The sequence below is a fragment of the Coturnix japonica genome, chromosome 9, assembly GCF_001577835.2.
Source record: "Coturnix japonica isolate 7356 chromosome 9, Coturnix japonica 2.1, whole genome shotgun sequence".
Taxonomy (NCBI): Eukaryota; Metazoa; Chordata; class Aves; order Galliformes; family Phasianidae; genus Coturnix; species Coturnix japonica.
Window position 1 is genome coordinate 13076533 of NC_029524.1, and position 13958 is coordinate 13090490.

The 13958-nt window shown below is 55.8% G+C and overlaps 2 protein-coding genes across 9 annotated transcripts in view; one reads left to right on the forward strand and one right to left on the reverse strand.

Annotated features, from left to right (window-relative positions):
- Positions 1-6878, forward strand: LOC107318181 (deoxyribodipyrimidine photo-lyase-like). Its single transcript, XM_015871698.2, is given in 12 exon segments — positions 1-1973; positions 2191-3157; positions 3160-3357; positions 3360-3665; positions 3748-3893; positions 3968-4150; positions 4264-4422; positions 4698-4896; positions 4981-5133; positions 5393-5514; positions 5623-5782; positions 6143-6878. Coding segments are annotated over 11 exon segments (2235 nt in total). The 5' UTR covers positions 1-1973; positions 2191-2694; the 3' UTR covers positions 6289-6878.
- The window catches only part of RUBCN (rubicon autophagy regulator), a 25068-nt gene continuing 17703 nt past the window's right edge, over positions 6594-13958 (reverse strand). For all 8 annotated transcript variants that reach the window (XM_032446511.1, XM_032446509.1, XM_032446510.1 and 5 more), the window contains 9 exons: positions 13442-13502; positions 12840-12972; positions 11699-11844; positions 11331-11395; positions 10604-10842; positions 10154-10215; positions 9905-10058; positions 9490-9583; positions 6594-9048 (listed from right to left, as the gene is read on the reverse strand). In XM_032446511.1, coding sequence (XP_032302402.1) covers positions 8882-9048; positions 9490-9583; positions 9905-10058; positions 10154-10215; positions 10604-10842; positions 11331-11395; positions 11699-11844; positions 12840-12972; positions 13442-13502 — 1121 coding nt within the window. In that variant the 3' untranslated portion in view covers positions 6594-8881. The remainder of the gene's footprint in view (positions 9049-9489; positions 9584-9904; positions 10059-10153; positions 10216-10603; positions 10843-11330; positions 11396-11698; positions 11845-12839; positions 12973-13441; positions 13503-13958) is intronic.

Sequence of the window (13958 nt, forward strand, 5' to 3'; positions counted from 1 at the left end):
CCCGAAGCCACGCCCCCAGACCACAGTGCGGCCACACCTCCAGCCCCTTTATATAAGGCACAGGGGGCAGGAGATGGGTAATTTTCATGGGCAGGGTTTTGTTACCTTGTGTTCCTGCCCTACGGCTCTACTCACCTGTAGGGGTACTGGGGCTCGCTGTGGTTGTCCCTGCAGTCAGGGTGGATGCAGCAGGGCTGCTCTCAGCTGTGTTCTCCAGTGGTGAGCTGGGAGTGAGGGTGCTCATGGGGACCACTGTGGTGGTGGTGGTGCTCACCAGGGCTGTGGAGGGCTCAGCTGAGGAACGTGTGTGTGATGGTGTGCTGGGAGCTGGGGCTGTGCTGGTACCTGCTGATGTGATCTCAGCCCATGTAGATGCTGTGGTTGTAGAGGTCAGGCTTGGGGAGGTAGCAGTGGTCCTCTGAGTTGTTTCGGTACTGACTGTGAAGGCAGTTGTCTGTGGAGTTATGGTGGAGATACCAGAGCTGGTCCCAGCTGTGCTCCCCAGTGCCTGGCTGGGTGTGAGAGTGCTTCCAGAGACAGCTGTGCTGCTGATGGAGGTGGTCATGGAGTCCATCAGGGCTGTGGAGAACTTAGCTGATGATTCTGACTGTTCTGGGGCACTGCTGGTCCATGGGGGTGTGCTGGTGGCACTTGTGCTAAGCACGGTGCCCACTGAGGTGTAGGGCAGAGGGCTGGAGGTGGAGGAAGGCAGCAAATTTATTTCAGTTGCTGCCAAAATGGTGGTTGAAGCTGGAGCTGTGCTGGTCCCTGCTGATGTGTCAGAGCTGGTCTCAGCCCACGTGGTTGCAATGGCTGTAGAGGTTGGGTTTGAGGTTGGGGTGGTGGTCCTGTGGGTTGTTGTAGTGCTGTGTGTGAAGGCAGTTGTCTGTGGAGTTATGGTGGAGATACCAGACATGCTCCCAGCTGTGCTCCCCAGTGCCTGGCTGGGTGTGAGAGTGCTCTTAGAAGCAGCTGTGCTGCTGGTTAAGGTGGTCATGGAGTCCATCAGGGCTGTGGAGGGCTTAGCTGATGAATCTGAGAGTTCTGAGGCACTGCTGGTCCATGGGGGTGTGCTGGTGGCACTTGTGCTAAGCACGGTGCCCACTGAGGTGTAGGGCAGAGGGCTGGAGGTGGAGGAAGGCAGCAAATTTGTTTCAGTTGCTGCCAAGATGGTGGTTGAAGCTGGAGCTGTGCTGGTCCCTGCTGACGTATCAGAGCTGGTCTCAGCCCACATGGTCCCAGTGGCTGTAGAGGTTGGGTTTGAGGTGGTGGAGGCAAGCCCAGGGCATGGGTTGGTGGTCCTGTGGGTTGTTGTAGTGCTGTGTGTGAAGGCAGTTGTCTGTGGAGTTATGGTGGAGATACCAGAGCTGGTCCCAGCTGTGCTCCCCAGTGCCTGGCTGGGTGTGTGTGTGCTTCCAGAGACAGCTGTGCTGCTGATGGAGTCCATCAGGGCTGTGGAGGGCTTAGCTGATGAATCTGACTGTTCTGGGGCACTGCTGGTCCATAGGGGTGTGCTGGTAGCACTTGTGCTAAGCACGGTGCCCACTGAGGTGTAGGGCAGAGGGCTGGAGGTGGAGGAAGGCAGCAAATTTATTTCAGTTGCTGCCAAGGTGGTGGTTGAAGCTGTGGCTGTGCTGGTCCCTGCTGATGTGATCTCAGCCCATGTGGATGCCATGGTTGTAGAGGTCAGGCTTGGGGTGGTGGCAGTGGTCCTCTGGGTTGTTTCAGTGCTGTGTGTGCAGGCTGTTGTCTGTGGAGTTATGGTGGAGATACCAGAGCTGGTCCCAGCTGTGCTCCCCAGCATCTGTGTGGAAGTGAGAGTGTTCTTAGAAGCAGCTGTGCTGCTGGTGGAGGTGGTTGTGAAGCCCACTGGGGCTGTGGAGGGCTCAGCTGAGGAATCTGACTGCTGTGGCACGGTGGGAGCTGTGGCTGTGCTGGTCCCTGCTGACGTGCCAGTGGTGGTGTCAGACCAGGTGTGTGCCGTGGCTGTGGAGGTTGAGCTTGAGGTGGTGGTCGCCTGGTTTGTCACAGTGTTGAGCACGGAGGCATCTCTCTGTGTGCTGGGCATCGCTGGGGTGGGGGCTTCTGTGTCCGGGCTGGAGGGAGTGGTGGGGGCTGCGGTGCTGAGCAGCAACACGGGAGGCTCTGTGGATTTTGGCACTGTCGAACCCACTGCTGTGCTCCCTGCAGAGAGGTGGCAGAGGCATCACCCAGTGCGCTGCCACTGAGACACCGTGGGCAGCCAACAGCGGGGATCCCCGTCCCGAGCAGGTACAGATCCCTGGGGATCAGCAGTGTGGGAGGGCGGCACATCCCCAGGCTGACGAACGGGGGATGCGGGCACAGCTCCGGGCAGGACCCCCCTCCTGGCGCCAGCGATGGCCCCGTCCCACCGCCTCCATCCAGCCCCGCGGCGCTCAGAGCCGCCCGTCGGACGGGAAGAGCCGCAGGAACCGGTTACCCTGGGACGGGCTGGGAGCTCCGCGGCAGCGAACACAAAGCTGTGTGCAGATGTTCAGGAACCGATAACGAGGGACACAAAGAATGGGAGCGGGGCCCAGGGAAAGGGGGGGGAGAGAGAAGAGCGAATCCCGACTTGTGTGTCAGGGGTGAGCAGCAGGATGCGCGTTGCGGGACAATCTGTGTGATAGCTGAGGGCCGGTGGCTGCCTCGGGCTCTCGGGAGGCCGCGTGGATGGCGATGACCCCGAGGTTCCCACCCTGCGGTAGATGGCACGGTGCCCCCCAGCCCTGCTATGCCCCCACGCGTTTCCCACAGCCCTTACCCAGCGCCAGCTCGGACACGGCGATGCTCAGCAGCAGGGCCAGGTACAGCCCCGCTCTGTGTGCAGCCATATCCCGGCAGGACCCACCGCCCCGGGCAGGACTCGGTACCCTCCAGCCAGCACCGCTCCAGGCGCTGCCCACAGCCCCAGCTCCGTGCGGTTCCCGAGCCGCCTTTGCCCGGCAGCACCCAGGTGGGTCCTTTTGTTTCTCCAGGTGTTGGCACCGACGGGGGTTTCCACCCAACGCGGCACTCCCAGCGATGGGCACAACGCCCGGCAGCCACCTGCCCTGCGGCTGGGCCGTGAGCGGAGGGGAACGTGGGGCAGGATGGAGCAGAGAGTGGTTTCCTCATTCCCCAGGCTGGGGGCAAAGCCTGCACGGGGACGGTACCAGCGGACGAACAGCGCTGCTGATTGCACTGCCCTGCACCGCTCCCCCCGAGCCGAGGAGCCGCTTCCTCGTGCCTGCGGGGCGGGGAAGGGGTGGGAGTGCGGGGAAGGGGTGGGGGCCGGGCCGGGAGCTCACGCCCATTTCACCGCCCGTAACCCCCCCCCCGGCTCCGCCTCGTGTTGTGTAACGCCCGCTCTGCCGCCGCCACGTGGGTTTGGGCCGGGGTTCGGGGGTTCTGTTTGGGGCTGAGGATGCCGCGGGGCGGTGGGAAGGGGAGAAAGGAGCGGGATGCGGGGAGGGAGGATGAGGCGGCCGGGGCCGTGGGGACGCTGGAGGCCGCGGTGCGGGAAGCCCGGCGCAGGGCAGCCCCGTCGGTGCGGGATTTCCGCTACAACAAGCAGCGGGTCCGGCTCGTGTCCCGGGGCTCCGAGCTGAAGGAAGGCGCCGAGTGCATCCTCTATTGGATGTGCCGGGACCAGCGGGTGCAAGGTAGGAGCCGGCCCCGTGCCGTGCAGTGGCTGGGTGCCCCGGGGGGCTCCTAATAAGGATTCCCCATTTGCTCGCCCTGCAGATAACTGGGCTTTCCTCTACGCCCAGCGCTTGGCCCTCAAGCAAGAGCTGCCTCTGCGCGTCTGCTTCTGCCTGGTGCCCACGTTCCTGGATGCCACCATCCGTCACTATGGCTTCATGCTGAGGGGGCTGCAGGAGGTGGCCAAGGTACAGCTGCTGTAGTGGGCAGGTGGGATGGAGCCGGTTGGGAGCAGCCCTTAAACCCTGTGCTGTCATTGCAGGAGTGTGCGGAGCTGGACATCCCCTTCCACGTGCTGCTGGGCTGCCCCAAGGATGTTCTGCCCAGCTTTGTAGTGGAGCACGGTGTGGGGGGGCTGGTGACAGACTTCTGTCCCCTCCGTGTCCCCCGGCAGTGGGTAGAGGAGGTCAAGGAGCGATTGCCTGAGGATGTGCCCTTTGCACAGGTGGGTGCCTCTGGAGGACACACAGCCTGGGTCTGTTGGAGAACACAGTGTGCTCTGTGCCATTGGGAGCACTGGCTTCTGCTCACATCACCATCTCTAGCTTCCCTTCCCAGGTGGATGCCCACAACATCGTGCCCTGCTGGGTCGCTTCCCCCAAGCAGGAGTACAGTGCCAGGACCATCCGAGCCAAGATCCACAGCCAGCTTCCAGAGTTCCTCACTGAGTTCCCTCCTGTTATTCGGCACCCACATCTACCACCCAACCCCCCAGAGGTACCTGCAGAGATGTACTTGATCCTTGGTGGCCCTAGAAGGGGGACACCACCCACAAGTGGTGCTGAGATGGAGAGACCCATCTGGAGGTGGGAGGGTCCTACTTAGTTTTCCCAGTGTATCTTTGCTATGCTGGGCTGCTTAATATACAGCTGTTGGGAGCTAGGGGCTTATAGGCTGGGGATAGCCCCTAGCTGGCACATGAGGGATGTATGTTAAGGCTGGGAAGCACCTGCTGCTGCAGCTCAGCTCTCGTGCTGCTTGTTTGCTCACAGCCCATTGCGTGGGATGCCTGCTACTCCAGCCTGCAGGTGGACCGCACGGTGACGGAGGTGGCATGGGCAATCCCTGGCACTGCTGCTGGGCTGGCCATGCTACAGTCCTTCATCACCAAGCGGCTCAAGTCCTTTGGCTCACAGCGGAATGACCCAAACAAGGCAGCTCTCAGCAACCTTTCTCCATGGTTCCACTTCGGTGAGTGTCCCAGGCCATCCCCATCCCATTAATTAAGGGCCAAGTGCTGGTGGCTCAGGCAGGTGGCCCAACCCATGTCCCCAGGCCAGGTGTCCACCCAGCGAGCCATCCTGGAGGTGCAGAAGCATCGACGTGTCTACAAGGAGTCAGTGGATGCTTTTGTGGAGGAGGCCGTGGTACGGCGGGAGCTGGCAGAGAACTTTTGCTACTACAATGAGAACTACGACAGTGTGCGAGGTAGAATCCATGGGGCTGGTGGGAAAGACTGAGGTTGGTGAAATACTCCAGTGAGGTCACCCTGGTGCCCTGTTCATGCTGGAGGATGGGCCATAGGACCCTTCAGGTTGGAAAATACGTCTAAGATCATCATGCCCAATCATCAGCCCATCATCACCGTGCTCACTAAGCTCTGTGCCCCTTCTCCATGTTTCTTGAACCCCTCCCAGGTCCTGGAGGGGAGCAGTTTGCTCAGCATTGCTCCTCACCTCTCTCGCAGGTGCCTATGACTGGGCACAAAGCACACTGAAGCTCCATGCCAAAGACAAGCGGCCCTTTCTCTACAAGTTGCCCCAACTGGAGCAGGCTACCACGCATGACCAGCTCTGGAACGCTGCTCAGGTTAGTGACCCCCATCTCCTTGTTCTGAGGTCTCTTCTCTGAGACCTGTATCAGTGCTGCAGCCAAGCTGGCGTGGACTGACTGCTGTGGTTGTGCCCTTCCCTGCAGCTTCAGATGGTGCGGGAAGGCAAGATGCATGGCTTCCTGCGGATGTACTGGGCCAAGAAGATCCTGGAGTGGACCCGCAGCCCTGAGGAAGCCCTACAGTTTGCCATCTACCTCAACGACCGCTATGAGTTGGATGGGATGGACCCCAACGGCTATGTAGGCAAGCTGGGGAGGGGACATGGGCAGGTACAGCATGGGGATGAGACAGTGGATATAAGGAAAAGCCTGTTTATAATGATAGTGAAGTATGGCCACAGGTTACCCAGAGAGGTGGTGGGTGCCCCTTCCTGGAGACACCCAAGGTCAGGCTGGATGTGGCTCTGAGCACCTGATGGAGCTGTAGGTGTCCCTGTTCAGTGTGGGGAGTTGGACCAGATGGCCTTTAAAGGTCCCTTCCAACTCAAATGATACTATGATGGAGGAGAGGGCTTTGCAAAGAATCCATGTCCCAGCTGGTCTCTGGCCCTGAGATGCCCATGGGCACAGGGCAGAGCTGATGCTCCATCCCCATGTTTGACAGGCTGCCTCTGGTCCATCTGTGGCATCCATGACCAGGGCTGGAAGGAGCGGGATGTCTTTGGGAAGATCCGCTACATGAACTATGCTGGCTGCAAGCGCAAGTTTGACGTGGATCAGTTTGAGCGCCGCTACGCCCACTGCAAGTGACCAGGATACAGAGGGGTGAGGGACCTTCAGCTGGTTAGCACTGCTCCCTGCACAGGTGGATGTGCTTTTTTCATGGTGCTGGCTTACACTGACACAGATTTGCTATGGGTGGTGGTGGAGGACTGGCGACAGCAGCAAGCCTCAGGGCTTTGTTGTAAAGTTTACACTTTGTGGCTCCTATGCAATGCACAAGGCCAGTTGCGTGGTGAGGGATGCAGCTGCCTTGTCCCTGCTCACACTGAAGCTGAGCTCCCTGCCAGAAGCAAAAATAAAATAATAATTAAAAAGCTCAGGACACAACCCCGCCTCATATTAACTTAGTTTATTAGGGACGGCATCTTCACTGCTATGCTGTGCAGCAGTCCCGTGGGGAGGGCTCCAGTGAAATGCTGAGGCAGCTTGTGGTTCTCCCTTACAAACAGCTGGGGCCGTGGCAAGCTCCAGCATCACCTGTAGCTGCCAGTGCTGCGCTGTCATGGTGTTAGTGTATTGCATCACCTTGCTCTAGAGCCCTCTGCCAGGCTTCAAGTCCCCATTGCTTTCAGACAGAGAAAGGAAAACACAAATAAACCAAAATCCATTTGCTTTTCTCTAAATATACTCAGTGCTTCTAGAATGGGATGTGGGCAACCTCTCAGCCAGTGCCCCATGACGTTAAAGTGCTTCAAACAGAATGGTGTGGATGAAGTTGTGCTGCTCTGAGCCAGATCCCAGGAGGAGGGAGGTCAGTTCGTCCTGCTGAGCTGGATGGCAGCGTGTGGACCAGAGGCAAGAACAGTGGCAGTGCTCTCTGCTGGCAAGGTAGACCAAGTTGTGGTAGCTCTAGAGCTTCCAGCTGCAGAGCAGGAAGGAGAGCAGCTGATCTCCTGGTGAAAATGAGGATAGATGGGAGGAGGCAAGAACTCACGGGCACAGGTGGGGATCGGAACTGCTCCAGGCTGGGACCCCTAGAGCTGGTTGTAGCAGGATGCTGCACAGGGAGGAGATGCTGTCCCATCAGCAAGGCTTGGAGCCACACTGCAGCCACCTCTCCCAGTCCCAGCCTTGCCCTTCCAACTCTGCCATCGCCCCATACCGAGGCACATCTTGAAAGCCTTCTCACAGCATACTGCTCTCTGCCCTTTACCACCCTTCCACATACACGGGCCCCACCATCCTTCCTAACGTCCACCCTAAGACTGGGTCACATCCCTCCCACGATAACTTGGTGCTGGACACATGCCATGGGATAAAGCATCCCTGGCTGCAGAGGCACCTTGCAGCACCTCCAGGGCCAGGTCTCTCTCAGGTGCACTCCTTCCAGGACCAGCCTGCTCTGTTCCCTGGAGGACTTGGTGACCCCTCTCCCAGGGTCAGCAGAGCTGATGGGAGAAAGAGCCCCTGGCACTCTCCAGCCTCTGTCAGGGGATGATGGACCAGGAACAGGAAAGCTCTGGAGGTTTTACACTGGTAAGTCCCAAACAAATTGCGTGCTTCCTAAAAGAAGCATCTCCTTGGGGTGCAGAACAGTTAAAAATACATACAACCTCATTTTTAAAAAAATAAAACCAAATCCAGCCAATTAAAAAAAACCAAAAAAACAAAAAACAAAACAACCAAAAAGCCCAATGTAAAAGAATAACCAGGACAGAGAGGTTAGGGGGAGGTGACCAGAGGACTGAGCCAAGAGGCTTTACGCATCCCAACCGGTGCAGGCAAAGACAGCTGCATGCAAGGCAGGCCCCAATTCAGCTGCCATGGGGAGGCCCCATGTCCCTTTAACGGGAAGAAGCAGCCCTCAGGGAAGACAGCAGCAGCAGGAAGGGGATGTGAGGTTTGAAGCCTTGCTAACTGTGTCCTACCATGCAGAGCTGCCTCCAGCCCCATGCCCAGCAGCAGTCCCCTCACACAGCTGTGCATCCCAGCCGCCCCTATTGCAATGCCTTTTGGGGTGTCGGGAGATGGAGCAGCTCAGCATGGATGATGTGGGGGAAGGCAGGGCAGATATACAGTGTTTACATCATTGTTACTTCCTCTGTTCTGATTCTGGAGGGAGAGCAATGGTTTACTGGCAATGGTTCCAACCTAGATGTTAAAAAAGGGAACTGCTAAATATCCCATCAGCCCTCCCCTCCTTCCATGTACACACAAACTAGCAGCAAGACAGGGGATGGAAGGACTTGGAGAGCTGACTTCCTTCTCCCAGGAGCAGATGGCCAGAGCTTCCAGTGTCCCCTTGATGAGCAGAAAGTGCTGACCCCAATGAGGACTCCGCCAGGAATAAAGGGATGGAGATGGACAAAGAGAAGGCTGCAGACAGGCTAACAAGCAGTTGCCTGGTAAAAGACTCACATTCTGCCTGCAGGACAGACAGGACTTCTCACCTTTCCCCACATCAAGGCATCGCAGGGTGTCCATTACCTGGAACAGTCCAGCTGACAGAAGATGCTCCTTCCCCAACACTGCTGTATGGGGAAAAAGCAGATCCCTTTGACACAGTGCTCCAGGTATGATGAGTATCCTGCCGGTCATCCTCACCATAAGTATGCTTGGTTCAGTCTCTGGTGATGAAGGTATAAATAAATCCAGTGCCTGCTCTTGTGCTGCACCATGCCTAGGTGGCTGTCGCTGCCTCCTGCTGCTCCAGCTCATCATCTTCATAGTCTGAGATGTAAGATTCCATGCTCTGCTTGGCCAGCAGTTCTCTCCGGGCCTGGAGTCGCTCACAGCGAGGACAGCGTGTGGACTTGAAGCAGGACTTGTGGTAGCAGGCTTTGCATTCTGAGGGGAGAAAAGGAGAACAGCTGAGGGCTGGCACAGGCTGCCTGACTCTCCATGCCTGCAGAGGGATGTTCCAGACTTGCCCAGGAGGACAAACACTAGAAACAGGGCTGCTGCTCTGAAAGCAGCAAGAAGTCATGCTGTAGGATACCTGACTTGAAACTACTGCAGTCCTAAGTCTGACCCTGCAGCACACCCTTCACTGTGGGGCAGAGCTGCTGCACCAGAGGAGCAAACACCATTGTAATATTATTTTAAACACTCTTGTAAACAACAACTGATCTGCTGCTGTTATCATGTCATGCAGACATAGGCCATTCACAGAAGCACCCTGGTCTGGCTGGCTGTGTTTGGCTCTGCTCCTCTTGCTGGCACAAAGCCACTCAAAAATGAAGAAGCAGACGTTGCTGATCCCTTTACTGTTTCTCCCCAGTACCTTACCTTCACATGTCTTGCACTTGTTGAGCTCAAATGGGAAGATGATATCGCCTTCATTCTGGCAGAACTCGCAGATGAAACCTTTGGCTTGGCACAACTAGAAGAAAAGGTGAGGAAAAAGTAAGCTCAACACTCCTCATCTCCTTGGAGCTGGACAGTAGGACACGGTGTCTTGTGCAACAGTCCTTCCCCAGTATGAAGCACAGCAAGGCAGAATCAGCGTGTGAAGGAGAAAGTCAAAATGGGGTAAGAAATAACCTACGTGTGCTGGGGAGCAGCTCTGTGGAACAGGTGAGAGCAGCAAGCATGTAATCGGTTAATTCTGTGATTGCTCTGCATGTCAACTACCTTCCCACCGACTGTTTATGCAGAAAGCCTACCCAAAGGGTGTTTCAAAGCTGTGCTATAGAGGCCTTACCATGCACTTCTCAACGTGCAGGCTGCCTGCCTTCAGGAGCTCTGTCAGACGAGGCACCAGGTCCCCCCTCTTGGTGGCACTGAGGTCACTTAGAGAGTAGAGATGCAAATCCTCTGTCAAGTGGCCAGGCACTGCATCAAAGGAGTCCAGGAGGCTGCAAGGACAGTAAAACTGGAGCTCAGAGCAGAGGAACTCTACTGAGTCAGATACAGGACAGCAAACAGCTTGACAACATGCCCCAGGACTCACTCTTTAGCTAGCCGGCAGGTCTTAAACATGTTCTTCATGTGGAAGAGCTGGATTCGCAGCAGCTGGAGAGGAAGGAGGGACACAAGGGATCAGTAAACAGATCACAGAGCTTAGCTAAACACGTCTGCCCCGTTTCCTGCACTGGTGAAACGACTGCTGCTCCCCTGGTACAGGAGTGTTTACACCATGTTGAATACAGAGAGCACAGCCACCCATTGCACGCTCCAGGAAATAAACCACGGCGCAGCCGGACACCAAGCAGAAATACTTTCCCATTCTGTGCTACTGCACAGGAAACAAGATATGAACGGAAACCCACAGCGCTGAGGATTTAAGCTTCAGAAACTGAAATATCTGCTTTTCCTCAGCTTCTTCAGCACACGATTTACAACTGGCAGCCACCCTCCTCCCACAAACCCCACTCAGGAAGGCAAGGAAAAAGGGGCTTACCCACACTTGATTGAGAGACTTCACCTTCCGGTATAGGGCAGGATTGATATCTTGCACGTTGAAGAGCGGGTCGCTCCAGATCTTGCTCAGCAGGTCTTTGGAGAAGTTGCTCACATAGTACTTGCTGAAGTCCCACTTGCGCAGGATGCGGCTGGGGATGACTGTCTGGGCGTTCTCATGGCAGCACTGGCAGAAATACTTCCCCAGGTACTCACAGTACCGCAGTCGCTTGATGTAATCTAGCCAAATACAGGGAAGGGGGAAGTCAGGTGAGGTGCAGGCTCTGCCCATCCCTGTATCAACATTTCGCACAAGGAAGGAGTTCTGCCTTGCCAGCACCTCCTCTGGCCCCAGACTGCTCAACACTGGAGCCAGAAAACACACTGCAGGCTTCAAAATGCCTATCAATCTATCAACCTGCCTATTAATCTCATGCAGTTAGAAGTGCGCAAAAGCTGTGACTTAAATTTGTGGATACAGACGCTGCAGACCCACCAGGCTACTGAAGGATAGGAAGGTAAGTGTGCAAAGACTGTCCCTTTACAGGTCCCCAGTACACGTGTGCTGATGTATGAGCAGAACTATCAAAGGCCTTAGGAAGGACACCAGGAAAAAGTGTACCATCTTCCCAATGACCTCATGCTGAGCTCTGCCATGATCCACCCACTCTGCATCTTCCCACTCTCCCAGGTTATTCCCTGCTTTCCAGCTACTGCTCAGCACTCACCAGGATCGGTCCGGATGCCACATCCTGCACACCGGTAATTCTGTTTGGCCACAGCCACCTTCCTCCTGTCCAGAGACACAAGATGATGTAGGTGAATCCAGGCCTGATGGCACCCAGCACCAGACAGCGGGCACTGACACAACTCTGGATGTGCACATCCATATTCTTGGCCAGGTAAGTGTGGATAACGGCTAAGTGGAGGGGGAAAGCCCTGATGTGCACCAAAGACGGGAAGCGTGTGCACCAGATGGAAATGGCCAATGTGGATTTAGCAGGCTGAGAGCAGAGAAGCCCTGCTAGCCAAGGAGGAAAGGTAGGACAATCAACCATAGAAAAACCTAGAAAAACAATGGGGAATGAATCCTTACGTTGGGGCTGGGTGAACGTTGAAGATGATCTGCGGTCGTGGGGGGGCCCACTCCAGGTTTCCACGCACCCGAATCCTCAGCTTGAAGATGTCAGCATGTTCTCCATCATCGGGAGACACAGGCAGAGAGTCAGGGATGGGCAGGAGCTGGGAGAGGCAGGTAACAGGGTCAGACCCCTGCCTAGAACTACACAGGCCACGTACCTGGCTGGTGCCTGGCACCTACTGCCTAGCCCTTCCCCATCACCAGGTTGCTGTGGCTGAACAGAGGGGCTGGAAGAAAGTATTTCCCTGAGGTCTGAGTACTCTACTGTACAAGGCTTTGGGAGCAGAGCCCAGCACTGCTGCACCCTATTTACATACGGGCTCTTCAGGAACTTTCACTATTTCCAGGCAGCCCAGGAAACAGGACAAGTCTCCTCATGCTTCCCAAGCACAGACTGGGGTGTGTGATGCTTCAGCCCTTCAGGGCATGGGCAAGCCTGGCAGAGAGTTCAGCACCATGCAGGATGAAGATCCTGGTACTAAATGTGACGCCTTAAAGGAGTCTGATCATATGTTACTCAGTCCCTACGACAGCTGCATATCAAAGAACAACCTGCACTTCAAGGAGACCAGACTTCCTCTGTGAAGAAACAATGTGGGGGAGGGCTGAGCACAAGACAGGCAAACCCACCATGATGCTGATGTTGTCCTCTGCAGATGTTACTAGGAAAAGGCCAAGGCACTGCTGCCCAGAAGAATGTGGTAGCAAAACACCCTATGAGAATATGCTATGGGAGCAAAGAAGTAGTGATACAGCTACGTTGAGTGCCTCCCAGGGACCTCAGCACCGCTGGAAGATACCTTCTGTTCTTTGAGCGGTTCTTCACTTCTTTGGGGTTCCTCTATGAGACCCTACCAGACCCCGCAGCACTGTGACGGCTCATTTCCAACACTGGTGCCTCAACAAAGGAACTGTTTGGCATATTAAGAGCCGAGCAGTTAGTGCACGCTGTGGCCCATGCATGCTTTTCCAATTGCTGTGCTTCAGTACTGCCCTGCTCCTGTGCAGGTAGCCCCAGGCAGAGCCCATGTGCCTTGGTGGAGTCACCCCAGTCACTCTGTCACCCCCCTGTACACAAACATATTCAAACCCCTACCTTCTGTGGGGCGTCGTGTTCAGGGACCAGCCATTCCAATTCGGAGGCAGCTGGCAGCTGCATGCCCTCAAACTGTTTCAGCAGACCCATGGCCACAGCTTCTGCCGAGTTTGAATTGCTGAACGAGTGGGATCTAGCCAACAAAGGAAGCAGTTAGTACCAGGGGTCTCAAAGCTGTGCTGCTTCACATTCCCCCATTTTCTGATGCTATTCTCAGCTCGAGCAGGGACACAGCTTTATGCCTGTCCCAGATAAGAGAGGAAAAAAAGGGAAGCTCAGAGCCAGCAGCAAGCCAGAAGCCAGGTCGGGTACTCCAAGTCATGCCAGCTCTTCTTCCCAGCCTCCTACTACTAGGAATTGTGGGGATCTCCCCAGATACACCCACATCATATCTCATGTCTACATGGCACGTGAAGGACCTTCATTACCCCAGGTGCTGCTTCCCACATTCAAAAGTAGGACCCAGCTGTGCCTCACTGGTAAGAAAATGTAGGGATGGATGTGCAATCCAGTGCAAATCAGCAGCTGAAGCACCTGGAAGTGGAGCTGGGCAGGAAAGGGATCCGGGCACCAAGATGTGTCAGTGCAAGTTGAATACGTACATGGACTCTGAGGAGAGAAAGGGCTTCCTGCTGGAGTCAGGGTTCCTCTTGATGTCTGCATCTGAATCAGAAACAAACGTGATGGAGCAAACTGGGCAGGGCTGAAGGATATGCTCACTCCAAACCAAAGTTTCATTTTAAAACTCATCAAGCTGTTTAAAAGCACATAAACTACAGCATCAACTTCTACCAGTGATACAGAGCAGCAAGGAGAGGTGCAGTCAAATTAATCACCTGCTGGGAGTTACAAGGTAAGGAACGGTGGGATGCTGCATAAATACAACCATGGATTTGGGGTGACAAGTGGTGCAGGTCACACACCAAGTCCTAGTGGTTACACGGCCGGTAACAGCACACACAGCTGGAGCTAGGAGGGCACAACAGCAAGGTTAGCTGGAAGGTTTAGTAGCTCTCTATACAGTACAGGTGCTGCAGGGCACTAGCAATGGGATGCAGAGCCCTCCTCCCTATTGAACCACACAACTCATAGGGTAAGTGGCCATGCCACAGCTTGTCA